This window comes from Mesoplodon bidens (assembly GCF_964165515.1).
Source record: "Mesoplodon bidens genome assembly, chromosome: 15".
Lineage (NCBI taxonomy): Eukaryota > Metazoa > Chordata > Mammalia > Artiodactyla > Ziphiidae > Mesoplodon > Mesoplodon bidens.
This window is the reverse complement of record NC_138171.1, coordinates 42,961,977-42,989,327: the sequence shown is the minus strand read 5'-3', so window position 1 is coordinate 42,989,327 and position 27,351 is coordinate 42,961,977. Positions and strand designations below refer to the sequence as shown.

The 27,351-nt window shown below is 41.1% G+C and overlaps 1 protein-coding gene across 7 annotated transcripts in view; it reads left to right on the top strand.

The window, feature by feature from the left end:
* LOC308628803 (rab5 GDP/GTP exchange factor) overlaps nucleotides 1-27,351 on the top strand; it is a 119,350-nt gene that overhangs the window by 81,172 nt on the left and 10,827 nt on the right. For 4 of the 7 annotated variants that reach the window (XM_081256110.1, XM_081256106.1, XM_081256108.1 and 1 more), the window contains exon 9: nucleotides 25,882-26,058. In XM_081256110.1, coding sequence (XP_081112236.1) covers nucleotides 25,882-26,058 — 177 coding nt within the window. Of the gene's footprint in view, nucleotides 1-5,724; nucleotides 6,004-6,119; nucleotides 6,237-25,881; nucleotides 26,059-27,351 lie in introns of those variants that run through there. The other 3 variants (XM_081256107.1, XM_081256115.1, XM_081256113.1) reach the window with 3 other exon arrangements.

The window sequence follows — 27,351 nt, the reverse complement described above, 5'->3', positions numbered from 1 at the left end:
ACTCAGATTCCCATAACATTTCTCTCAAGGTTTCGATGGCACTCTGTCAATTTCTTCCTATTTTATTTTCATTTAAACATTAACTGTCTGAGGATTTTCCCATGATTAGAGCCTGAAAACTTACTCCATTTCTTGTTTTGATTTTCTTTCTTTTGTAAAGTCCTAATCTTTTAATTTATTTTTAATTAATTAATTAATTAATTAATTATTTTTGGCTGTGTTGGGTCTTCGTTGCTGTGCATGGGCTTTCTCTAGTTGCGGCGAGCAGGGGCTGCTCTTCATTGTGGTGCATGGGCTTCTCATTGTCGTGGCTTCTCTTGTTGCGGAGCACGGGCTCTAGGTGCGCAGGCTTCAGTAGTTGTGGCACGTGGGCTCAATAGTTGTGGCATGTGGGCTCTAGAGCGCAGGCTCAGTAGTTGTGGCACATGGGCTTAATTGCTCCGCGGCATGTGGGATCTTCCCGGAGCAGGGCTCGAACCTGTATCCCCTGCGTTGACAGGAGGATTCTTAACCACTGCGCCACCAGGGAAGTCCAGTCCTAATCTTTTTAAAAACAGTTTTAGGGAGATATAGTTCATATACCATACAATCATCCAATTAAGGTGTACAGTTCAGTGGTTTTCAGTATATTCACAGAGTTGTGCAACCATTACCACAGTTAATTTTTTAACATTTTCATTGCCCCCAAAGGAACTCCCCTTTAGTTATCACCCTCCAGTCGCCTCCCACCTTAGGCAACTTTTAATCTAGTTTCTGTCTCCATAGATTTGCTTGTTCTGGACATTTCATGTCAATGGAATCATATAATATGTGGTCTTTTGTTACTGGCTTCTTTCACTTAATATGTTTTCAAGATTCATCTGTATTATGCCATGTATCTATACTTCCTAACCCTCTATGGGTGAATAATGTTCCATTACATGGAGATAGCACATTTTGTTTATCCATTCATCAGCTGGTAAACATTGGGCTTTTTCCACTTTTTGGCTATGATGATGCTGTTGTGAACATTTGTGTACACATTTTTGTGTCGACAGGTTTTCCATTCTGCTGAGTCTCTAGGAGTGGAATTGCAGGGTCAGATATGAACTCTATGTTTAACATTTTGAGGAACTGCCAGTCTGTTTTCCAAAGTGCCTACACCATCTAACTTTTTTTTTTAATTTTGAAATTCCCTATGTGGTCATTGGGATAAAGAATTTGAGGTTGCCTCTTTTACATTCTCTTGTGGTCTCAATAGCAAAGTCATACATGGTGCTAATGCCAGTGGGATTCCTTCCATTATGGTTTTGGTCTTAGCCCAGGTGATTTGGTCTACAATTATATAGATAGCCCAATTCTGCCTGCACCTGCAGTGCTTCTGCAGCTTCAGTATGTGTGGACAAAGGGAGGAGCAGTAAAATTGTCTTTCTTTGGATATGTATGATGGACCCTTCTCTTAATCTATTCTGTTAATCTACGGGGCTTCCCCATAAACCATCCTCACAAAGGTTTTAGCCAACAGAGAATGGGGGGTGGCCCAAATATTCCCCCTCTGGTCAACAGTGTTCAAAGAAGAGACACTGCCCCTTGTTCTAAATTTCTCAGGAGTCGTTTCAACAAAGGTTTATCAGGATGATGTCTGTAATGATCTACAAAATGACTCCATTCCTTCCCTGAATAATCCCTTATTTCCATGGTTTCCTGCCCTCCATCGTCATCTTGCCCCACTTGAATTATCTTCTTAGTTGTCATGGGTGTCACAGGCTTCGCTTATTATCAAAAATTATAGTGCAAGCCAGAGAGGGCATAGCTCAACCCATGGAGATTCTGAACTTGCTCACATTTTGCTACTGCTCGAAGCAGCAACCACGGAACTGAATTTTTAGCCGCCCTGACGTCGGTTTGCATTTCCCTTCTGATTCATCATTCTAGCTCCTGAAGTTCAGATTCTTTCATTTCCAGATTTCACTAGAATGTTTTATTATTAATAAGTATCTCATTTCAGTCTGTGCTACTTCAAACCAAGGGTAGCTTGTTCATTTTCATCCGCTTTATCAGAGTCATCCTTTTTCTTTTTAAATAATGCCTTAGCCATATTTTGAGTAAAGAATGAGTCGGGGTTTTCAGTAAATCCTACTTCTGACACCAGCTGCAGGAATAGTGGCAATTAAGAAGGGTTTAACAGGGTTCGGTTGCTCAAAAAACTCACAGGACCCTAAATGACAATGCTACAATTTATTACAGGGAAAAAAAAAACCCAGTATAGCAACAGTATTAAAGTAAGAACATGCATCATAGCCAAAGGCTGTTTCATAGCAAGAGGTCTGGAAAGGCCAGGTCCTACTATCCGTTTCTTGTAAGAGCCAAGACAGACTCACTTTCTCTCTTAGATTCCAAACCATCAACATGTGCATGGAACACCTTGGAATAGGGAGCCCAAAGTGGAGTCCTTTAAAAAAGATCTTGCTGGTCACATAGGCATAATCCTGCTACATTCCTCAATTGCAGGGCCTCTTGTGGGGTCTCACTGAGACCAGGTGTAAATCATCAGTCTGATTATTATCAATAAATAATGCTGAAAATCTGACATAAACAATTCTGAAGCTCCTTGAACCCAAGGGTTACAAAGCAACACTATTATAATCAGTATGATGACCAGGGGTTGGGACCCTGCCTGAACTTTCACAAAACAGCTCAGCTTAGCTCTGGTCCCACCACAATTAACTCTCATAGCACATAACTTATCTTTGGGTGGCGCTTTACAGTGTACAGAACGTTTGGAGGATTTTTACCAACTTGAATAAGGTGATATTATCATCTCCACCTTAGGAATGAAGAGCATGAGGTTCAGAGTGTTTGTGACTTGCTCAAGGGTATCCAGGCAGTGAGCAGCAAAGCCAGGACTAGACCCTAAATCCCACCTCCGACCAGAGCCTCCTGCTCTCCTTTCAGCTGTGGAATACCCTCCCTCCCAGCAAGCTATCTGCTTATAGTCAGTGAGTCCCTCATCGCTATTACCAATGACATCTTTTTCTATCTGTTGGAATTCATATTTCTTCTTTTATGAAATGTTTACTGTTCTTTCACTTATTCAACAAATATTTATTGATTTATTTCATTGAGTGTAAGACATTCATTGATTCAATAACAGCTTTTCAGAAAAAAATTACATAAGTGTGCATAATAAATTACATATAAATTATGTAATAAAAAATTACATAAGTGTGAAAATAGTGGAGTTAAAATTTTTTATTTCTTTTCTTTTTTAGCTTTTTTTTTTTGGCCACTCCACGTGCCTTGTAGGATCTTAGTTCCCTGACCAGGGATCGAACCTGTGCCCTCTGCAGTGGAAGGGTAGAGTCCTAACCACTGGACCACCAGGGAATTCCAAAAACTTTTAATTTCTATTTGGACTTTGATGCACAGAATTGAGAAGACTTATTCTTAATTTATGACAGCATATATTTATCCTGACACAATGACCCACCACACTGCTCTTCACCTTCACAATCCAAGTTTAAGTTTAATCCATATTCACCAACTGATTTAAATGACCCTTGGCCACTTGCAGTTGTTCACTACTTGTATTGGCATGCTTGTCAAAGCCTCCACATAATTTGGATTTGCTTCGACAACTTTAAGGTTGAGGGTATAATCTTGAGGATAGAAATTTTATCTTTGGTTTAATTACTTTCTACTGCAAGTTAAGCAGCTTCTTTTGAAAGCCAGCTGAAAGCTATTAATACCTTTGTCAAAAATATATGTTTTGGGGCTTCCCTGGTGGTGCAGTGGTTGAGAGTCCACCTGCCGATGCAGGGGACACGGGTTCGTGCCCCGATCCGGGAAGATCCCACATGCCATGGAGCAGCTGGGCCCGTGAGCCATGGCCGCTGAGCCTGCACGTCCGGAGCCTGTGCTCCGCAACGGGAGAGGCCAGAGCAGTGAGAGGCCCGCGTACCGCAAAAAAAAAAAAAAAAAAAAAAAAAAAAAAAAAAATATATATATATATATATATATATATATATATATGTTTTGGGCTACAGTCATTCTCTTTCATGACTCTTGAATGACTTCACATCGACATCTCGGTTTGACTTATTTTAGGATACTTAGCAACTTCTGCTGCCTTTGTCACGTGACAGGCCATCTTCTGGACACTCAACAACTTTCTAGCTCAATGGTGAATCAGTGTTTTTCTTCTTTTTAATTATTTTTGTTTTTAATTAATTTTTATTGGAGTATAGTTGATTTACAATGTTGTGTTAGTTTCTGCTGAACAGCAAAGTGAATCAGTTATACATTTACGTTTATCCACTCTTTTTAAAATTCTTTTCTCATGTACGTCATTACAGAGTATTGAGAAGCGTTCCCTGTGCTGTACAGCAGGTCCTTATTAGTTGTCTGGTTTTTTTGTTTGTTTTTTGGGGTTTTTTTTGCCGTACGTGGGCCTCTCACTGTTGTGGCCTCTCCCGTTGCGGAGCACAGGCTCCGGACGTGCAGGCTCAGCGGCCATGGCTCACGGGCCCAGCCGCTCCATGGCATGTGGGATCTTCCCGGAACGGGGCACGAACCCGTGTGCCCTGCATCGGCAGGCGGACTCTCAACCACTGCGCCACCAGGGAAACCCCTATTTTATATATAGTAGTGTGTATATGTCGATCCCAATCTCCCAATTTATCCCTCCTCCCCGTTTTTTGTTTTTCTTAGCTATCTAGTAGATACAAAATTAAAATTTTAAGTTACAGGTAAGATATAAACAGTAACTTAAATTCATTAAATAGCTGTGTACCCATGAGCCTTTTTAAGATAGGGAACATTTCCATTACCTTTGAAGTGCCCTGTGTGCTCCTCCCCAATTCCATCATTTTAACACTTAACATGAAGTTTGTGCATCTTTTCTCATGGTGCTTGTCAGAGTTCTACCAATTATGTATGCATCTCTAAACAATATGTCCATGAGATTAGCATGTTTTGGAATTTTATATAATGGAATTATGCTGCAATGAATCATTTTGTGATTTGCTCCCTGAGGTTGAGCCCCCTTGTTGTGTCAGCTGTTTTCAATTATTTTCACAGCTCTTTTGTATTTGATTATTTATGAATATACCTAAGTCTAGGTTTACATTTGACTGTATGGGCGTTTGTTTTTTCCCTCAGTTCTTCGTGTGTACAAATAGTGACGCTATAAACATTATTTGGTTTACTTGTGCAGATACGCAAAGTGTTTCTCCAGGGTCACACATATTCTCCAGAGATGATGTGTATCTTCAAGTTTACCGGGCAAGCCAAATTTATTTTACAAAATTATTTTAAATCATTTTACAAAATTATTTCATAATTTTGATTGTACCAAGCGATACTTTCATCAGCAGTGATTAATACAGGAGCAGAGAAACACACACACACGCACACATCTTGCACTCACACCAGACACTAAACTCGCGCACAGATTCACAGAGATCCACGTATGTGCACCAGCCACGGCCTTGTACATAATGCACACTGAGACGCACAGATCCACAAACGTGCACCACACACGCACACTCTGCACAGTCACTCTCACAACACCCCACTCACAAAGACACACAAAACGACGTCCCGCTGTCAACGCCCGCACGCACGCAGCCCACGTACACACGCTCAAGCCCCCTCACGTGACCCAGCCAGGAGGCGTGGTCTCCGCCACCCGCGACTGAGGAGTCTTGTCCCGGCCGCGCCGCCGTCGGACGCCAGGTGTCGGGGGTTAAGGCGGCGTTGGCGGTGGTGTTTTTTTCTACCCGGAAACTACGACTGCCGGACCCGGACACCAACCCGTGTCGCGGCGGCGCGAGCCCGACTGGCTTCTGGTCCTCGCGTCGGCCCCGCGGAGCCGGACGCTGCCCCCGGCGCGGCGGGGAGGATGGTGCCGAGCGGCCCCGGGCCCGCCGCGCGCCGCCGCGAGTGAGCTCCGAGCGGCCGCGGGCGTCCGGCGAGCAGCTGGCCCGGCCGGGCCCGGGGCGCGCCGCTGCCCACCGGGGCGGGGTGAGCCGGGGCGGGCGGCCCGGGGTCGGGGCTCGGCCGCGGCTGACCCGTGGCCGCGAGGGGACGAGCTGGTCGGGTTTCCTCCTCAGGTCTCGGGCTCCAGCCCCTGCCCCAGCCGCCGGTGGGGGTTGGCCCGGGTCTGGCCTGCGCTGTGGCCTCGGCCTGGTCGCCCGCCACTGGTGGTTGTCCACTCGCGTCCCCGGAGCCGGAGTTCCCTGGCCGCCCTCGAGATGGTGGGGCTTCCTACGTCTGGAGCAGAGGCCTGGATAATTTGGGTTTGGCACGGGGAACGTGTTGGTAGTTCGCCACTTTTGAGTTTGGGTTGTGTTTGCGTTACTCCTCCGTTTGCAAAGGATACACATCTCAGAAAGAAGATGGGAGGGAGAGACTTGCGTATGTGCCGACACTTGAAATGAAACAGTGGTATTTTTTGTGTCAAGCTTGCTAAGTTTCCAGAGGTGGGGTGGATTATCATCTTCACTCATATTTTAATAAACTAAATTGTGTGGCGTCAAGATAATCTAGTGGCACATAGTTGTACTTCCCTTGATAGGCACCACCCGGAATAAATCTACGCCTGTTGTGCTGTTTTGAATTGTGTAAACACCATAACCGGTGGACAGCTGGTGAGGGGGCCTTTGTTGAAAAATCCGACGTCTGTAGTTTAATTCTCAACTAGCAGATGACAGCCTTGGCTGAGTGTTGAATGATGAGCTTCTTTGCTGTCTGCTTGAAAGTAGGAAAGCTCCTGAATTGCTACTTTCCTGACTCAGGTGAGCCCGCTCTGGGAGGTGGCAGGAGGCAGAGCTCCAGGGTTGGTGATGACTGTTGGTTTGTCCCTATGGCCCTCGTTTTGGTCAGCTTGGAGTCTGAGCATTTGTATCCCATGTGTAGATGAATGCACCATCAGTGCTTGCTGGTGTGCGCACCTTCCTGCTCCGTCATTTCATTTCAGGATTCTCAAAGGAAATGGACCCGTTGTGCAGTCATACTTCATGACTCCAAGCCTATTTACTCTCTGGGAGTAAGGAGGCAGTGGGTTGACTTCCTAGTAAAGGTCCGGGAAGAATTTCTGTGACCTAATTGAGATGGACTGGAATCAGGGCTGCCACTGGCCTCTGGGTACTAAGGTCACAGATGCTGACTGAGCGCACCTGATTTGCTGGGGCCGTAGCTGCAGCTACTGCAGGGAGGCGAGACACACCTAAGTGCAAATACAGTTTCTGCCCGCAAGGAACTTAATTAGAGAAGGCAATAGGCTGTAAGATGTGTCAGGACTTAAGTGTCATATGGAGGTACCAGCTATTAAGGATTTTCTTCTGATTAGGATCAAAAAAGGCTTCATAAAGGAAGTAACTTTTGAGGTGGACCTCGAAGGATTGGGAGGATTTGGGTCATTCAGAATTAGCTGGGAAGTGAAAAAGATCGGGCCAGTTGGTGGAAGGGCACCTAGTCTAGGAACTGGGCAGTAGATGCCTAGAAGTATTGACAGAGGCAGCTGGTTAAGGGTTAAGTGCTTTCCTAAGACAGAAAACACATGCTACCCAATCTGGCTTCTGGTGGATTTCTGGGTTCTAGAGAATTGTTTTCAATTTAGAGTTTGTCTTGTTCCGTTAAACAGCCAATGACACAAAGCAGTGCTTAACTTACTTTAAAGACAATGAAAAAGAGGCTGATTGTAATTCCTGTCTGGTGTTAACAATCAGGAAATTAAATTTGCTGTCTGCAAGTTGTTTCAGTGCCTGTGTTTAGTGTGCAGGAGCACAGCTCTAGTACCATCTCTGCTACTCTGGCTGCAGCCAAGTGTTAAATGGCAGGCTCTTAGCCATCTCCTGAGGGGTTTTTTTTTTTTTTTTTTTTTTTTTTTTTTAAATTTATTTATTTATTTATCCATTTTTGCTGTGTTGGGTCTTCGTTTCTGTGTGAGGGCTTTCCCCAGTTGCGGCGAGTGGGGGCCACTCCTCATCGCGGTGCGCGGGCCTCTCACTATCGTGGCCTCTCTTGCTGCGGAGCACAAGCTCCAGACGCACAGGCTCTGTAGTTGTGGCTCACGGGCCTCGTTGCTCCGCGGCATGTGGGATCTTCCCAGACCAGGGCTCGAACCCGTGTCCCCTGCATTGGCAGGCAGATTCTCAACCACTGCGCCACCAGGGAAGCCCCTCCTGAGGGTTTTTAATGACATCTAGTTCACTTCACAGAGATGCTGTTTGTTTCTATTACTCAGTTGTTGAAGAACCTTTGAAGCTGTTAAAACGGGACGCCATGTAAATCGCCCTGGAACGTTATGATTAGTCCTAGGACCTCCCTGGCTTCAACTCTAGCTTTTCTCTAAACGTGCTCAGGACCATGTTAACTTTTTCATGCTTCTTTTTGACTCTTCTTCCCCCTCTACCCACTGCTCTATCTCCTCCTTGTTATAGACAAGTGTTTGAGAAAGGGTGGTCCTAATAGGCATGGCAGATCTATGGGATGTTTTTGTCAAATAATATTGCCATGTAAGAGGGCTTTAGAATTAAAATTTTTTTTCACTACGACATTCCAATTAAAATGAAAAAAAAGGAAATGGAGGAAAGATAGGGTTTTTATGGAAAACCCAAATGGAATTTCCGTGTAGGATTTGTTCTGATAAACATAGAAATCCTTAAATTATCTTTTCCATACAGAAAATAAATTTGACCAGAGGTCTACAGCTCGTTCTGTGTTCAATTATATACCTAAGTGTAGTCCTGGGGACTATAGAACAATGTTTGGTGATGATAGTTTGTAAAGGGCTGTCATTTGTCATTTGGACTTTTGTGCTGTTTGTTTAAAAATGCTGTTTTCAGAACATCTCCCAGTCTTTACACTGAGTTTGGATGTTATAGCTTCATATTGAGCTTTTAGTGTTCGTTTAATCTTGTCATCACTCATGATTTGTTTTCTTAAGTATCTGTTAATTAAACCCCAGATCATTACATCTTAATATGGGGATACCTTTAATTTGGTTTTTAAGTAGGTCAGCAATTAAAAAAACTAAGAAAAAAGAGACAAATTACTTTCAATTTCGGGACTAAGATGAACGAACTTATTTGTTAAAAGGAGAGAAGGAACATGTTGGAAGTTCCCACGATTTTATATCATGATTTTGAAAATGGAGCGATGTATTAATTAGTTGTAAGTGAGTAGAAATACAGCCAAAGTCTGAATTTTGGAAATAAGTCCAAATTTCATGGAAATAAGTCCATGAAATTATTATCAGCCCATGTTGTTCCTTTTCCTTTTGTCTTTGAGTACCGTTGTTGCCTAAAATGCACGTTTAGCAACTAAAACTTTATGCTTTCTGTTATAATTTCTCTTTTGATCATTTAAACTTGTTGCGTGAAACAAGTTTTTGTAAGTCTCTCTGTACTGTGAGTTGTATTAGATTAACAAACAAGAAACCATGGGCAGGAGATTCCACTTGTCTTTGCTTTATACCCTGATGAGGGTGCTGAGGTGGGAGTTGCCTTACTGAAGAGATGGGAAATAAGGTAACCTCAGAAAAATCCATTTTAGTTGTGCTTATATTGAAGTCGGTGACTAAAATACACTATCCATGGCATGTGAATTTTTTTTTTTTTTTCTATCTGGCATTGGACTCGAAACCTACTTATCAATCCTGGTATTGTGATTGACGGCACAGCTTGGGGTCAGATGAATTAAGTCAGAGTCTTAATTACTTCCACTTCTTTGCAGTATAACCTTGTATAAAGTACTTAACCTCTTTTGACTCACTTTCCTCTTCGGTAAAATGAGGATAGTAATATCTACTTAGTAGTGTTGTGAGGATTAGAACATATGATGTACGTAAAGCACTTGGCATGGGGCCTGGCCCACAGCACATTTAAATAGTGGCTATTAAAACTGATACCCTTTTCTTAGCCCCTAATGAGAGAGGCTTCTGCTTACATCACTATTGATATTTTAATGACAAAATTGTATGGATACTCTTCAGTGTTTGTCTCATTTGACGGGGTCGACTCGTTATTCAGACTCATCACGTTCACTGGGAGGCAGTAGAGCACTTGGTGGTTAGTGCACGGGCTCTGGAGGCCGGTCGGATGTGAATCCAGGTTCGCTTAGGACTTTGGGCAGCTCAGGTAACTTCCTTACGCCTGAATTTTCTCATCTGTAAAATGCAGATGTTGGACCATATGAAACATGTGCAGAACTCTTAGAAGAGCGTGCCTCGTTCACAGAAGTGGGCGGTTAATGTGAGACGTTACTGGTAAGCACCTTCCCGGTGCCAGGCCCTGCCCGAGGTAGGAGGGTGCAGAAACGGCGTCACGGAGATGAGAGGGCACGGAAGCAGGACACATTTGGGGTTCAGTTTGGCTGAAGGAGGCCGTGGGGCTGGAGCAGAAGCTGCTGTTGAGAGACACTGCAGCGATGGGCGCAACAGGGCTGGTGACGGGTAACTGTTGGGTTGTAGGAGAGAGAGTCCAGAATGGGTGCCGGGGGTCCCTGGGTAGAAAGCTCTGTCTTTCTTTATAAGGAGGAGCTGATTTGGGGATTTTGGATGAGTTTTGGCCTTGATGGTTCAGGTGCCTGTGGGTCATCTGCGTGGAGTGTTGGGTAGGTAGATGTTTCCACCTGGAGTGAGGGGGTAGGTGAAATGGATAGGAAGCCAAGAATGAGTGTGTCCACCTTGAGCAGAGGCCCCGCGGAGCCCACGGGGAGCCCCAGCTTTTGGAGAAGAGTGAGAAGGAAGTGTGGCCAGACAAGTGAAAGGGTGGCCAGGAGAGTGAGGTTCCGGAAGCCGGAAGGTGGTGTGGTCCTTGGTGTGCAGTGCCGCAGAGGGGTACGAAAGGACCGAAACCCAGACTTTGGCTTTAGCATTGAGACCTTAGTGGAGACCTTGAAGTTCTCTTTCGACTTTGTTGCGCCGCTTTTGCCTCTTTGAGGGTTTGTTGCTCTGCGTTTGCCTCTTTGAGGGTCTTTTCCGTCTATACTCGCTGTGTGGTGGGGGAGGGAGGGTGGTTTCTCAGTGCTGGATAGTTGGGTGTTGAGATCGCCCAGGGTCTCTCTGATACCAGCCCGTGTCCTCATCTCTGCTGAGTCTTGGATAATCCAGCATCGCGTCCATTAATGTTCTTTATTAGGCTCAGGGTTTACAATCCCCAGCCTTAAAGCCCTTTGAACATCTCAAACATCACAGGATATTTGAGAAATGCTACTTTAATTTTTACATTCAAAATGGGCCTCTCTCACATCAAGGTGAGTTCCTGCTATTCTCTCTTAGCTCAAGACCAGTGTATTTCCTGCGGTGGGTATTAGAGCAAGCTTGCCTCTCTCATCCTCCCCTCTCGGTCCCCCTGTGGTGGTGGTCTGCCACTTCTCTGACTCCTAGTCTCTTCAGAACTTTGAAAAGGGCATGACTTTATAGGAGAGCTTTAAGGAATTTCTCATTTAGCCTAAGGTGGAAAATCCAGTTTAATAAGATGAATGGTGGTTTTGTTGTTCATGTGAAGTGAACTTTTTCATCTGGGTCACAAGTAGTGGTTTAGTGTATCTTAAAATAAGTTAGGAACTATTTAGGAAATATCATCTGGGAGCGTGGAATCCCCATCCTGTCCAGAGATTCTAGTTTTAAACTTAGACAGGTCACTATGTGGTACACTTTAAAGTTCGTGGGCTCTGGAGAGAGACACACGAAGGACTCATGTATCTGGCATAATGAATGTTAATTTACTTCCTTTCTAATAAAATATTATAATCAAGTTGCAAAATTATACATTTCTGCCTTCACTGGTCCCTTGGGAGGCCTTCCTCTTTTACTGGCTTCTTCTCTGCTTACAGATATGTTTGTTTCCTCACTTCTTGTGGCCCCACTGTCCCTCCTGCCTCCCATTTGAACCAGTGATGTTCCGCTGTTGCCTCTGTTTCCCCTTCCCTGTTATCATCTCCTTACTGTCCGACTTCCGCCCCCTGCCAGAGTGAGGTTTCGGAGGCCACGGGTGATCTTGCCAGGTGGAGAATTGTGATTAGGCAAGCACAGGTTCGCCTGAGTCCTTTTTTTTTTTTTTGCGGTACGCGGGCCTCTCACTGCTCTGGCCTCTCCCGTTGCGGAGCACAGGCTCCGGATGCGCAGTCTCAGCGGCCATGGCTTACGGGCTCAGCCGCTCCGCGGCATGTGGGATCTTCCCGGACCGGGGCACGAACCCGTGTTCCTTGCATCGGCAGGCAGACTCTCAACCACTGCGCCACCAGGGAAGCCCTCGCCTGAGTACTTCTTATAGCACAGAGGGGCCTAGGGACCCTTTCTTTGTACTCCTCACGCTTGGTCACTTTGCAGCAATATTTGGCTGATACCTCTTCCTTCTTGAAACTCTTCTCCACTGCCTTGCAGGACGCCTCCCCGTCCTGGGCACCCTTTTGGCTCGTGGTTACCCCCACACCCCATGCCCTAGCAACCTCTGCCCTAATGGGGGCACCTACGCTTGTCTGGAGAAGCTGTGTGCACCACCTGCCCAGGGAGCGTGCAGCACTGGATTATCTGGAGGAGTCTAGTCAGTGTTCTTTCTCATTTTATTTTTGGTTTCTCACAGATCCAAGTACAAATCACTGCAAGTTAAGCTTTGCCTTTCTTTAGCACCAGGACGTATTAAAGGACTGTCCTGTTTTCTATTTATTTGTTTTCTAGGTGGGTTTAAGAAATCACTCTTTTTTTTTCTCCCCTGTATATTGTCTTTATTAATGAAGAAAATGAATAGAATTAAGATTTAATGAAGTTTTATTTGGGCCACGAGACCAGCAGGATCAATGGAAGATTATTTAGAAATTTTATTGTTAGAAATTACTGCAGGGGAAATACATATTCATGATGGAAACGTTAAAAAAAGAAAAGACATATGTAATCTCACCAGCTAGAGATAACCATCCCTGTTTACATTTGAGGATACGTTATGTCTTTTTTCCCCATGTGAGTGCTTGTGTAGCTCTCATACATTAAAAACCTGAAATAGCCTCATTTTGTGTATTTTAGGTGCTGTGTTTTTTAACAGCTACATAGTTTTCCTACTGGTGATATATTTATACTTGAACCATTTCCCTACTATTGTCGGATATCTAGTTTTCCAGTTTTTACTATTTTATACACTCCTGAGATAACTATCTTAGTAGTTAAGTCTTTGTTTTCAGCAGTGGGTGTCTTCTCAGGTGAACTTCTTAGAGGCAGAATCACAGAAGTAAGAGTGCGCTAAGTGTTAGTGCTCTTGGTAGGTATGGCCACGTTGGTCTCTAGAAAGTTTGTAATAGCCTCTCCTCCCCTTTTTAGGATCTCCTAACTTGTGGGTTGCTTGAGTTAACTCTAGGATAATCTTAGTATTGCCTTTTGCTTACTTGAATTGCAACCTGCTGTTTAGTGTTGTCATTGAACTAGTCTCAGAGCTCTAGGTACTGAGTTGATGGACTTCAGTCGTGTGCTCTCACACACTTGTGAAATCGGCTTTTGGCCGTGTTCTGTGTACCTTAAATCCCTAGACTTTCCAGAGAGGCAGCTTCACAGCCCTGGTCGTTTCTTATCTTTATCCTGGTGAAAGTCTCCAGTTGGAGTTGGGATGAATGAATATAGGGGATGGAAGTCGGATAGTGTGCTTTCTCTCCATCCATTTTTCTTCTCCCCATAGAGCTTGACTTATTTTTTAATTGAAAGTGACATTTACTGTTGAGAAGATTACAGAAATTTTCTTGTAATTCTTTGCAGGAGAAATATATTTGTTTAGCCCTTGTTAATTTCATATTTGAAAACACTTGTAAATGGTGGAAAGGAATTTTAAGTTTATGAAATATTTGGACTTTTAATAGTTTTACTAAAATGAAAATGCTTTTACTTTTTAAGTGAATACAATTGGCTGCCTCTAGAACTTTCTCTACTTAAATTGGCTTATGTTGACATTGCTTGCTAATTTGTGGGTATTTATATTGAGATATATATATGTATATATATGTTTAAATTCTAGTGTGACATGGTTTTAACGACCAATATTTTTATCTAGAAGGGAATTTAATTCAGATTTTTTGCTTTTCTGAATGTTTCATAATTGTAGTCCCACTTGGTGAATAGTTCCTATTTATTTTATATATGATTCAGATTTTGTTGTCTTTCTTAATAAGTGGAACTGTAATTTACTGTTGATGTTTTTGTTTCTGAAGCCTATTAATCTTTTTTATTTTATTTTTTAGTTGAAGTATAGTCGATATACAGTATTAGTGTCAGGTGTACAACATAGTGATTCAATACTTTATAGATTATACTCCATTTAAAGTTCTTATAAAATATTGGCTGTATCCCCTGTGCTGTATGTTACATCTTTGTAGCTTATTTATACATAGTGGTTTGTACCTCTTAACCTGCTACTGCTATCTTGCCCCCGCCCCCCTTCCCTCTCCCCACTGGTAACCACTAGTTTGTTCGCTATATCTGTGAGTCTGTTTCTGTTTTGTTGTATTTGTTTGCTTCATTTTTCAGGTTCCACATATAAGTGGTAACATACAGTATTTGTCTTTCTCTGTCTGACTTATTTCACTAAGCATAATACCCTCCAGGCCCATCCATGTTGTTGCAAATGGCAAGATTCATTCTTTTTTATGGCTGAGTAATATTCCATTGTATATATGGAATATCTTCTTTATTCGTTCATCTGTTGATGGACACTTAGGAAATATGTTGCTTCCATGTCCTGGCTATTGTATATAGTGCTAATATGAACATTGGGTTGCATGTATCTTTTTGAATTATTGTTTTCATTTTCTTCAGATATATACCAGAAGTGGAATTGCTGGATCATATTGGTAGTTCTATTTTTAGTTTTTTGAGGAACTTCCATACTGTTTTCCACAGTGACTACACCAATTTACATTCCCACCAACAGTGTATTAGGGTTTCGTTTTTTCCACATCCTTGTCAGCATTTTTTAAAATTATTTATTTATTTGGCTACATCGGGTCTTAGTTGTGGCACGTGGGATCTTTCACTGTGGTGTGTTGGCTCTTTGCGGTGCGTGGGCTTTTCTCTAGTTGTGGCTCACAGGCTCCAGAGCGCGTGGGCTCAGTAGTTGTGGCATGCAGGCTCTCTAGTCGTGGCGTGCTGGCTCTAGAGCGCGTGGGCTTGGTTGCCCCGTGACATGTGGGATCTTACTTCCCCGTCTAGGGATCAGACCCGCATCCCCTGCATTGGAAGGCGGATTCTTAACCACTGGACTACCAGGGAAGTTCCCATCCTTGCCAGCATTTGTTATTTGAATCCTATTTAATGAATAGAGAGTTCCTATCGCTCAACATCCTTGCCAGTATTTGGTATTGTCAGTGTGCTGGGTTTTGGCCTTTTGAATAAGTGTGTCATGGTATCTTGTTTTGATTGGCATTTCCTGATGACATGTAATTTGGGAGCACCTTTTCATATGCTTATTTGCCATCTGAAAATCTTCTTTGTTTAAGTGTCTGTTAAGCTCTTTGGCTAATTTTTAAAATGTGTTGTTTATTTTCTTATTGTTGAGTTTTAATAGTTCTTTGTATGTTTTGGAGAACAGTCCTTTATCAGATATCTTTTGCAAATATTTGCTCCCAGTCTGTGCTTATTTTCTCATTCTCTTAACAGTGTCTTTTGTAGAGCAGAAATTCTTAATTTTAATTAAGTCCAGCTTACCACTTCCTTCTTTCATGGATGGTGCCTTTGGTGTCCTCATCTAAAAAGTCATCACCGAACTCAAGGTTTTCTCCAATGTTACCTTCTAGGAGTTGTATAGTTTTGCATTTTACATTCAGGTCTGTGATCCATTTTGAGTTCTTTTTTGTTGAGAGTGTAAGGTTGTGTCTAGATTTATTTTTTTGCATGTGGATGTCCAGTTGTTGCAGCACCATTTGTTGAAAGATTGTCTTTTGCTGCTTTGTCAAAGATGACCTGACTATATTTATGTTGGTCTGTTTCTGGGCTCTCTATTCTGTTTCTTTGATGTATCTGTCTGTTCTTCTGCCAATCAATAGCACACTGTCTTGATTATTGTAGCTTTATAGTAAGTCTTGATGTCAAATACAGTCATTCCTCCCACTTTGCTCTTCTCCTTCAGTATTGACTATTCTGGTTCTTTTATCTCTCCGTATAAACTTAAGAAGAAGTTTGTTGATATCCACAAAATAACATGCTGGGATTTTGATTGGGATTGTGTTGAACCTGAAGGTCAAGTTGGGAGGAACTAACATCTTGACATATTGAGTTGTTGTATCCATGAACATGAAATATCTCTCCATTTATTTAGTTCTTTGATTTTGTTCATGAGAGTTTTGTAGTTTTCCTCATATAGATCTTGTACACATTTGTTAGATTTATACTTAAGTATTTTATGGGGGAAGTGCTAATATAAATGATATTGTGTTTTTAATTTCAAATTCAACTTGTTCCTTGCTAGTATATAGGAAAGCAGTATATTAGCCTTGTATCCTGCAATCCTTGCTGAAATCTCTTTCTAGATTATCTTTTAGTTTAAGTCTGGATTCATTGATTCATTCATTTAATGAACTTGCATTTTTAAATCACCTATTTTGTGTCTAGATATTGATAATATAGAGACGATAAGATGTTGTACCGGCCCTTGAGAGGCTTACAGCTTGGTTGGGAAGATAGATGTATACACAGGCAACTGCAGTAAGGTGTTTCATTCTGTGTGAGAAATTTTTTGGAGTATAGTGGGGGCATAAAAGTGAAAGTGGTCACTTCTCCCTGAGGGGCTGGTGGGGGAGGGAAAAGTTTCATAGAGTAGGTAACCCTTCAGCTGAGCCTTGAAAGGGGGGAGTTGAAATAGTAAGATGTGGTTTGTGATGGTCAGGAGGACCAGTGGACTCAGGCCTGAAGCTGTAATGTCGTCTAATATGTTCTGGGAATTGCAAGCAGTTAGTCAAACCATTGAGAAGTAGACAAGACCTAGTTTTTGGTGGACTGCCATTACAAGGAACTTGGACTTTATCCCTAGGTCATTTGGAGCTCTGAGATAATTAAGCGGGACTTTATCCCTAGGTCATTTGGAGCTCTGAGATAATTAAGCAATAACGTGATTAGATTTGCATGTGGAAAAATCACTCTTGACAGCATGTGAAGATGGATTATTTGACTGATAGCAAGAAGATCCAATTGAGACTCTTAGCAATAGTTGCAAAAGATGACGATGAGGGCCTGAACTAAGGGGAGTAGCAGAGGAGTGTGGAAGGGAAGAGTCAGAAGTAAGCGATGTTAAAGAAATAGAATCTTGGACTACCCTGGTGACTCAGTGGTTAAGAATCCGATTGCCTGCCAATGCAGGGGACACGGGTTTGAGCTCTGGTCTGGGAAGATCCCACATGCCACGGAGCAACTAAGCCCATGTGCCACAACTACTGAGCCTGTGCTCTAGAGCCTGCGAGCCACAACTACTGAAGCCCATACACCTAGAACCCGTGCTCCACAAGAGAAGCCACCGCAATGAGAAGCCTACGCACCACAACAAAGAGTAGCCCCTGCTCGCTGCAACTAGAGAAAGCCCACACACAGCAACGAAGACCCAACGCAGACGAAAATAAAAAATATAAATAAATAAATTTATTTAAAAAAATATATAATCTTTAGCACTTAGTAGTTACTTGGATATGGGGCAGAAGTAGTCTAGGATGTTTTCCAAAGTTCTAGATTGAGATGGGGAATACAGGAGGAAGAGTCAGATTAGGCAGGGATGCAGATTAGTTCAGTTTTGGACATGTTGTAGAATATATAAGGATGTTCAGTGGGCACTTGGATATAGAGGTCGTAGGGCTGTAGAGACATGTAGAGGACTGATACAGTGATCAGTCTCTGTCATCTTAACAAGAAGATAGGGCAAAGTGGGTAGATCTGAGATGCATTTTGGAAAGAAAATCAACAAGATTTGCTGATGGATTAGATTGATGCTAATGGTGAGGGAAAGTAATGCAGCTAAAGAAGGAGTATGTTGAGGGAAGTTTGTATTTTGAAATGCTTCCATTAAAAAAGAACAAAAAAATCCGAGATAAGATTCCAACTGAAGAGGTTAGAAAAACCAAACTGAATTAACCCAAAGAAGGCAGATGGAGAAAAATAATTATTTTTAAATGTAGAAATTATTGAAAAAGAAAAAAAAAGAAATTATCTAGATACACTCTGTAAAACCAAATACTGGCTCTTTGAAAACACAAATACAATACAGCTCTGGTAAAACTGATTACAAGGAGAGAGGAGAAAACAAACACAAAAACATCTGTAATGAAAAAGAACATGACTACAAGTAAAAATTGAACAAATCACAAGATAATACTGTGCCAGAAATCTTTAAAAAATATATAAAATGGGCAATTTCCTAGAATAATACATCTAATCAAAATTGACTTTCTAGAAATAGAAAATAGACTTTTTTTTTTTTTTTTTTTTCTTTTTGCGGTATGCGGGCCTCTCACTGTTGTGGCCTCTCCCGTTGCGGAGCACAGGCTCCGGATGCGCAGGCCCAGCGGCCATGGCTCACGGGCCCAGCCGCTCCGCGGCATATGGGATCCTCCCAGACCGGGGCACGAACCCGTATCCCCTGCATCGGCAGGCGGACTCTCAACCACTGCGCCACCAGGGAGGCCCCATAGACTTATTTTTAAAACATGAATAAGTAGTTAAGACAGCCCACCAAAATACTAAACTAGAGAAAAACTTGAGAAGTCCAGATGGTTTTTTGGTCAAGGTCTATCAAGCTTCCCAGAAATAGAAGCAAATATCTTACACACATTGTTCTAGAAAATAGATGAGTGAACACATTCAGTTAATCTTATGATACTAGAAAGACTTAGTCATACTAGTCAAGGAGTATATACAGTCAAAGAGAGAATGATAATGCCTTATAATTTTTTTTATCTCACTTGTGAATAGGTGTGGAAATGCAGAATAAAATTTAGCAAACATAAGTCAGCAATATAGTTTTAAAAGATGATTATATTGTCTATCCAAAGAATGAAAATGTGAGTCATCATGAAAAAAATTAACATAGTTCCTATTAACAAAGGAGAAAAATTGATTGTTCAGAGGTTGCAGATAAAGCATTCATTAAAGTGTAACACTTATTTATAATGAAATTATCTTTGCAAACGTGAAGTAGAGGGTACTTTAACCTGGTGAGGAATTTCAGAAACATATGCCATATTTAATAGTGAAGCATTAGAAGCATTTGCTTTAAAGCCAGGAATGAGGCAAGGATTCCTATTGTTGCCACTTCTAGTCATCATTTCACTGAAGGTTCTAGTCAAAGTAGTAAGAAAAAGAAAAAACAATGAAATAAGTGTTGGAAAGAAACACTGTTATTGCTTGCAATATTTTTTAAATTTTTATTAGAGTACAGTTGATTTACAATGTTGCATTAGTTTCTGCTATACTACAGTGGTTTTTTTTCTTTAATCTTTATTGGAGTATAATTGCTTCACAATACTGTGTTAGTTTCTCTTGTACACCACAATGAATCAGCCATATGCATACATATGTCCCCATATCCCCTCCCTCTTGAACCTCCCTCCCATCCTTCCTATCCCACTCCTCTAGGTCATCGCAAAGCACCAAGCTGATCTCGCTGTGCTATACTGCTGCTTCCCGCTAGCTAACTGTTTTACATTTGGTAGTTATATATGTCGATGCTACTCTCACTTCACCCCAGCTTCCCCCTCCCACCCCATGTCCTCAAGTCCATTCTCTAGGTCTACGTCTTTATTCCTGCCCTGCAACTGGGTTCATCAGTGCCTTTTTTTTTTTTTTTAGATTCCATGTATATGCATTAGCATATGGTATTTTTCTCTTTCTGACTCACTTCACTCTGTATGACAGACTCTAGGTCCATCCACCTCACTACAAATAACTCATTTCTTTTTATGGCTGAGTAGTATTCCATAATATATATGTGCCACATCTTCTTTATTCATTCATCTGTTGATAGACATTTAGGTTGGTTCCATGTCCTGGCTATTGTAAATAGTGCTGCAGTGGAACATTGTGGTACATGAGTCTTTTTGAATTATGGTTTATATGCCCAGTAGTGGGATTGCTGGGTCATATGGTAGTTCTATTTTTAGTTTTTTAAGGAACCTCCATACTGTTCTCCATAATGGCTGGATCAATTTACACTCCCACCAACAGTGCAAGAGGGTTCCCTTTTCACCACACCTTCTCTAGCATTTATTGTTTCTAGATTTTTTGATAATAGCCATTCTGACTGGTGTGAGGTGATACCTCATTGTAGTTTTGATTTGCATTTCTCTAATAATTAGTGATGTTGAGGATCTTTTCATGTGCCTCTTGGCCATCTGTATGTCTTCCTTGGTGAAATTTAGACATTTAGGTCTTCCGCCCATTTTTTAACTGGATTGTTTGTTTTTTTGATTTTGAGCTCCATGAGCTGTTTGTGTATTTTGGAGATTAATCCTTTGTTGTTTCATTTGCAAATATTTTCTCCCATTCTGAGGGTTGTCTTTTTGTCGTGTTTATGGCTTCCTTTGCTGTGCGAAAGCTTTTTAAGTGCCATTTGTTTATTTTTGTTTTTATTTCCGTTACTCTAGGAGGTGGGTCAAAAAAGATCTTGCTGTGGTTTAGGTCAAAGTGTGTTTTTCCTATGTTTTCCTGTAAGAGTTATTGAAGAGGCTGTCTTTTCTCCATTGTATGTTCTTGCATCCTTTGTCGTAAATTAGGTGACCATATGTGCATGGGTTTATCTTTGGGCATTCTATCCTGTACCATTGATCTATATTTCTGTTTTTGTGCCAGTACCATACTGTCTTGATTACTGTAGTTTTGTGGTATAGTTTGAAGTCGGGGAGCCTGATTCCTCCAACTCCGTTTTTCTTTCTCAAGATTGCTTTGGCTATTTGGACTCTTTTGTGTTTCCATATGAATTGTAAAATTTTTTGTTCTAATTCTGTGAAGAATGCCCTTGGTAGTTTGATAGGGATTGTCTTGAATCTGTAGATTGCTTTGGGTAGTATAGTCATTTTCACAATATTCTTCCAGTCCAAGAACATGGTATATCTCTCCATCTGTCTATGTCATCTTTGATTTCTTTCATCAGTGTTTTATAGTTTTCTGAATAAAGTCTTTCACCTCCTTAAGCAGGTTTATTCCTAGGTATTTTATTGTTTTTGTTGTAATGGTAAATGGGATTGTTTCCTTAATTTCTCTTTCTGATTTTGTTGTTGTTGGTGTATAGGAATGCCAGAGATTTCTGTGCATTAATTTTGTATCCTGCAACCTTACCAAATTCATTGATTAGTTCTAGTAGTTTTCTGGTGGCATCTTTAGGATCTTCTATGTATAGTATCATGTCATCCACAAACAGTGACAGTGTAATTTCTTCTTTTCCAATTTGGATTCCTTTATTTCTTTTTCTTCTCTGATTGCCATGGCCAGGACTTCCAAAACTATGTTGAATAATAGTGGCAAGAGTGGACATCCTTGTCTTATTCCTGATCTTAGTGGAAATGCTTTCAGTTTTTTACTATGATGCTTGCTGTGGGTTTGTCATATATGGCCTTTATTATGTTGAGGTAGGTTCCCTCTATGCCCATTTTCTGGAGAGTTTTTATAATAAATGGGTGTTCAATTTTGTCAAAAGTTTTTTCTGCGTCTATTGAGATGATCATATGGTTTTTTATTCCTTAATTTGTTAATGTGTATCACATTGATTGATTTGCGTATATTGAAGAATCCTTGCATACCTGGGATAAATCCCACTTGATCATGGTGTATGATCCTTTTAATGTGTTATTGGATTCTGTTTGCTAGTATTTTGTTTAGGATTTTTGCATCTTTGTTCATCAGTGATACTGGTCTATAATGTTCTTTTTTTTAAATTAATTTATTTATTTTTGGCTGCATTGGGTCTTCGTTGCTGCACACGGGCTTTCTCTAGTTGTGGCGAGTGGGGGCTACTCTTCATTGCAGTGCACAGGCTTCTCATTGCGGTGGCTTCTCTTGTTGTGGAGCACAGGCTCTAGGAGCATAGGCTTCAGTAGTTGCAGCACGGGGGATCAGTAGTTGTGGCTCATGGGCTCTAGAGCGCAGGCTCAGTAGTTGTGGTGCACAAGCTTAGTTGCTCCACGGAATGTGGGATCTTCCCAGGCCAGGGCTCAAACCCATGTCACCTGTATTGGCAGGCGGATTCTAAACCACTGCACCACCAGGGAAGTCCCTATAATTTTCTTTTTTTGTGATACTTTTTCTGGTTTTGGTATCTGGGTGATGGTGACTTTGTAGAATGAATTTGGGAGTTTTTCTCCCTCTGTAGTTTTTTGGTAGAGTTTGAGAAGGATCGGTGTTAGCTCTTCTCTAAATGTTTGATAGAATTCGCCTGTGAAGCCATCTGGTCCTGGACTTCTTTGTTTGTTGGAAGATTTTTAATTATGGTTTCAATTTCATTACTTGTGATAGGTCTGTTTATATTTTCTAATTCTTCCTGTTTCAGTCTTGGAAAATTGTACCTTTCCAAGAATTTGTCCATTTCTTTGTGGTTGTCCATTTTATTGACATATAGTTGTTTGTAGTAGTCTCTTATAATCTTTTGTATTTCTGCAGTGTCAGTTGTTATTCCTCCTTTTTCATTTGTAATTTTATTGATTTGCGTTGTCTCCCTTTTTTTCTTGAGGAGTCTGGCTAATGGTTTATCAATTTTGTTTATCTTCTCAAAGAACCAGCTTTTAGTTTTATTGATCTTTGCTATTGTTTTCTTCATTTCTATTTCAGTTATTTCTGCTCTGATTTTTATGATTTCTTTCCTTCTACTGACTTTGGTTGGGTTTTCTTTGTTCTTCTTTCTCTAGTTGTTTTAAGTGTAGGGTTATATTGTTTATTTGAGAATTCTCTTGTTTCTTTAGGTGAGATTGAATTGCTATAAACTTCCCTCTTAGAACTGCTTTTGCTGCATCCCATAGGTTTTGGGTCGTAGTGTTTTCATTGTCATTTGTTTCTATGTATTTTATTATTTCTTCTTTGATTTCTTCAGTGATCTCTTGGTTATTTAGTAGCACACTGTTTAGCCTCCATGTATTTGTGTTTTTTACACTTTTTTTCCTGTAATTGATTTCCAGTCTCATAGCATTGTGGTCAGAAAAGATGCTTGATACGATTTCAATTTTCTTAAATTTCCGAGGCTTGATTTGTGACCCAAGAGGTGATCTGTCCTGGAGAATGTTCCATGTGCACTTGAGAAGAAAGTGTATTCTGCCACTTTTGGGTGGAATGTTCTATAAATATCAATTAAATCTGTCTGGTCTGTTGTGTCATTTAAAGCTTGTGTTTCCTTATTTATTTTCTGTTTGGATGATCTATCCATTGGTGTAAGTGGAGTGTTAAAGTCCCCTACTATTATTGTGTTACTGTCAATTTCTCCTTTCTTGGTTGTTAGCATTTGCCTTATGTATTGAGGTGCTCCTGTGTTGGGTACATATATATTTATAATTGTTATATCCTCTCCTTGGATTGATCCTTTGATCATTATGTAGTGTCCCTCCTTATCTCTTGTAACAGTCTTTATTTTAAAGTCTATTTTATCAGATATGAGTATTGCTACTCCAGCTTTCATTTGATGTGCATTTGCATGGAATATCTTTTCCCATCCCTTCACACATTCAGTCTGTATGTGTCCCTATGTCTGAAGTAGGTCTTGTAGACAGCATATATATGGGTCTTATTTTTGTAGCCATTCAGCCAATCTGTGTCTTATGGTTGGGGCACTTAATCCATTTACATTCAAGGTTATTATTGATATGTATGTTCCAATTACCATTTTCTTAATTGTTTTGAGTTTGTTTTTGTAGGTCCTTTTCTTCTCTTGTGTTTCCCACTTAGAGAAGTTCCTTTAGCATATGTTGTAAAGCTGGCTTGTTGTGATGATTCACCTTTGTTGTAAAGCTTGGAGTAGTTATATATGTCATTTTTAAAAAATAGGAAAAGCCTCAGTGTCTAAAATATCAAAAAATTATTTTAAACATTAAGAAGACATAGACAAACATCCTACTGGTAAATGGCCAAAGATTCAGGCAGTTCACCTAGGAAGAATCTGAATGGCCGATAAAGAAGTAAAAAGATATTCTGTTTCAGGGAGATGTAATTTAAAATAATGGTGAGATACAATTTCACATGATCTTGTTGGTCCAGATGCACAAGATTGCCTTAGAACATCAAGTGTTGGCATGAATGTTGGGAAATGGAGCAAGCCTTTTCCTTGCTGGGAGAAGTGTAAACTGGTATGACTCCCTCGGAGAGTCTGACAATGCAGAGTCAAGTTGCAGACAGGCCTACTGGTGACCTCATTGTGTTAGAACCACTCTTGTGCCTGCTGTGGTGCCCTTTGTGAGTGAAACAGTGGGAAGAACCCAGCTGGGCTTCTGTGCCTGTGATACCTGTGATACAGTTGCATCCTATACAGCAGGTAAACCCAGTAGACTGAATCAACAGAGATAAATTTCAGAAACAGAATGTTGAGTCAAAGACTCCTGTGAAAACAAACAGGTACACAGCCTGGCTTGTTGCACATGGTTGCTGTTGGTTCTTAGGGGCTGTTGATGCATCTTTTTCTCTCTAAAATTTAAAAGCTGGCACAGATTTTTTAAATGGTTTTAGTGTTGTAGTCTGATCATATATATAAGAGCTTATTACATGCCAGGTACTGTTCTAGGGACCAGGAGCCAGGGCCATAGCAGTGAGCAAGACTGGCAAAATGTATGCTCTCTTGGAGCTCACAAATGAGGGATGATAGACTATAAACAAGTAGAAATTTAACTAAACAGTGTGAAGGAAGTCAAGCAGGGTCCTGGGAGGCGGGGGGCTGAGGGTGGTCAGGGAAGGCCTCTCTGAGGAGCTGACTACTGAGCATAGACCTGCATTCTAAGAAGAGCAAGCATGTGGAAATTTGGGGCTAAAGCATTCCAGGCAGAGGTAAAAAACCTGCAGATAGGACATGTTCAAAATTCCAAGAATAAAATACTTAGGAATAAGTTTAACAAAAGAAGTGCAAACATATGCTTTGATAACTACAAAATATTGAAATAAATGAAAGAGAACAGAAATAAGTGGAAAGGCATCCCAGGTTCATGGACTGGAAGATAATATTGTTAAAGTGGTGGTACTCCCCAGACTGATTTGTGGATTCAGTGTAATCCCTGTCAAAGTCACAGCTGACTTCTTTGCAGAAATTGACGGGCTGATCCTGAAAAATAGCAAGGCCAGTGTGGCCAGTGGCCCGTGAATGAGGAGGGAATGTTGGTGGAGATGTAGTCATGGAGGTTGGTGGGGCTTCTGGATCATGACACCCTGTGGGCCTTCACAGGAATCTCATGCCGGGTCCAGTGGGAAGCCTTAGGAGGGCTTTAATCAGGAGAGTGATAAAATTCAGTATTTGTTGAGTGCCTACTTACTCTCTGCCAGGTGCTGGGATGGGCATGAGTATCGTGGTGAACAGGACAGAATGTTGAATAAATAGGATTCAGCTCTTCAGTGGTAGGAAATGAGAGCATCCTCAGTTTATTTTTGTACATGTTGGCATGTATTTGTGTCATATTACTGACTTACTTAAACATTTTCTTAAGTAATATGGAAATAGCAAATGTTCATTAAAGAATAATTAGAAAATTCAAGCCGAAAGAATGCCTATCTTTCAAGATCCTACCACTTGGAAATAATGACAATTAGCATTTAGTGGTCTTTGATTTCCTTCCAGTCTTTTGAATGGATTCATGATCATATAGTTCTCAAGTTCAATAATGAGTGACCTCCTCATCCCCCAAAACCGTCAAAGGAAACAGAAGTGAGAGTCAGTTTTTCTTTTGACGAGTCAGTGGGTGAGTCTTCTGATTCCTTTCTTTCAGGTGGAGCTGATCAGAATAATGTTCAACATCAACCCCCTGGAGAACCTGAAGGTGTATATCAGCAGCCGGCCCCCCTTGGTGGTCTTTATGATCAGTGTAAGCGCCATGGCAATAGCTTTCCTGACCTTGGGCTATTTCTTCAAAATCAAGGAGATCAAGTCACCAGAAATGGCAGAGGTATAGTAAATTCTAAGTTCTCCTCTCAGACTGGCTGGACCTTTATAGAGTGGGAAAACACCTTTTGGCTCTCCACGTACCTTTCTTTGGTTGTGACTTTTATCCCAGTGAGAAAGAGTAATATTTATTCAGAATTTTTGGTCTTCCATCTTGCTGTGACTCACTTTGTTAGGAAATAACCTAGTCAGATAGTTATTGATTTAAATAATGCTACCAGCTTTAGTTAGACTGTTTCAGCAATGAAACATGTCTTTCGGAAAGTATATTTGTAAAATGTTTGTGTCAAGAAGATCAAGAACTAACTTCTTTGCTATTCATATTAAGTTAGCTAACTACAATTTTTAAAAACTGTAAACATTTGTTATTTTAAAGCCATATATTGTCATGGAGTTTTATCAGCTGTACTGATAGCTTTTTCATTGGAGAGAGGAAATTCTAAAGAAATTAGAAAGCAGGATCTTATTTCCAAATATATTTGTCTTTTTCTTATCAAGGAAAGCGTCAGTAATCTACAAACTTGCCTTCTAGATTTTATTTTTTGGTCAATTTAAGTGAATTATTTGGGCATTGCTCTTTAATCGTTAGTCTAGGCATATAATAGTTTTTGAACAGTCATAATACAGATTTTAAAAGATGTGTGTGGGACTTCCCTAGTGGCACAGTGGTTAAGACTCTGCCTGCCAGTGCAGGGGACACAGGTTCGAGCCCTTGTCTGGGAAAATCCCACATGCCGTGGAGCAACTAAGCCTGTGTGCCACAACTACTGAGCCTGCGCTCTAGAGTTCACGAGCCACAACTATGGAGCCTGCATGCCACAACTGCTGAAGCCTGCACGTTTAGAACCTGTGCTCCGCAACAAGAGAAGCCACCGCAGTGAGAAGTCCACACACCAAAACAAAGAGTAGCCCCGGCTCACCACAACTAGAGAAAGCCTGCATGCAGCAACAAAGACCCAGTGCAGCCAAAAATCAAAAATATCATAAAATAAATTTAAAAAGTGTTTCTGCATATCAGAAAACAATACAAAGTTGATAATCTTGTTTAATAGAGGCGAATAACAATATACCTATTAATAAATTTATTTCATGTGTTAGAAATTATGCTGAATCAATGATATGGTGAATTTACTGGTGGATAAGTGTCTTTTAGGACAAATTAGTTCCCATCTTAGATTCTGTGAGTGTCTTCTCTTACACTTTTTCTTCTTGGGTGTGTTCGTTGGTGAGAGTGGACATGGGGGCGGGGATAGGGATTGCATTATTGTTGCATCGTGTGTGCCTTGTGATGAAGAGG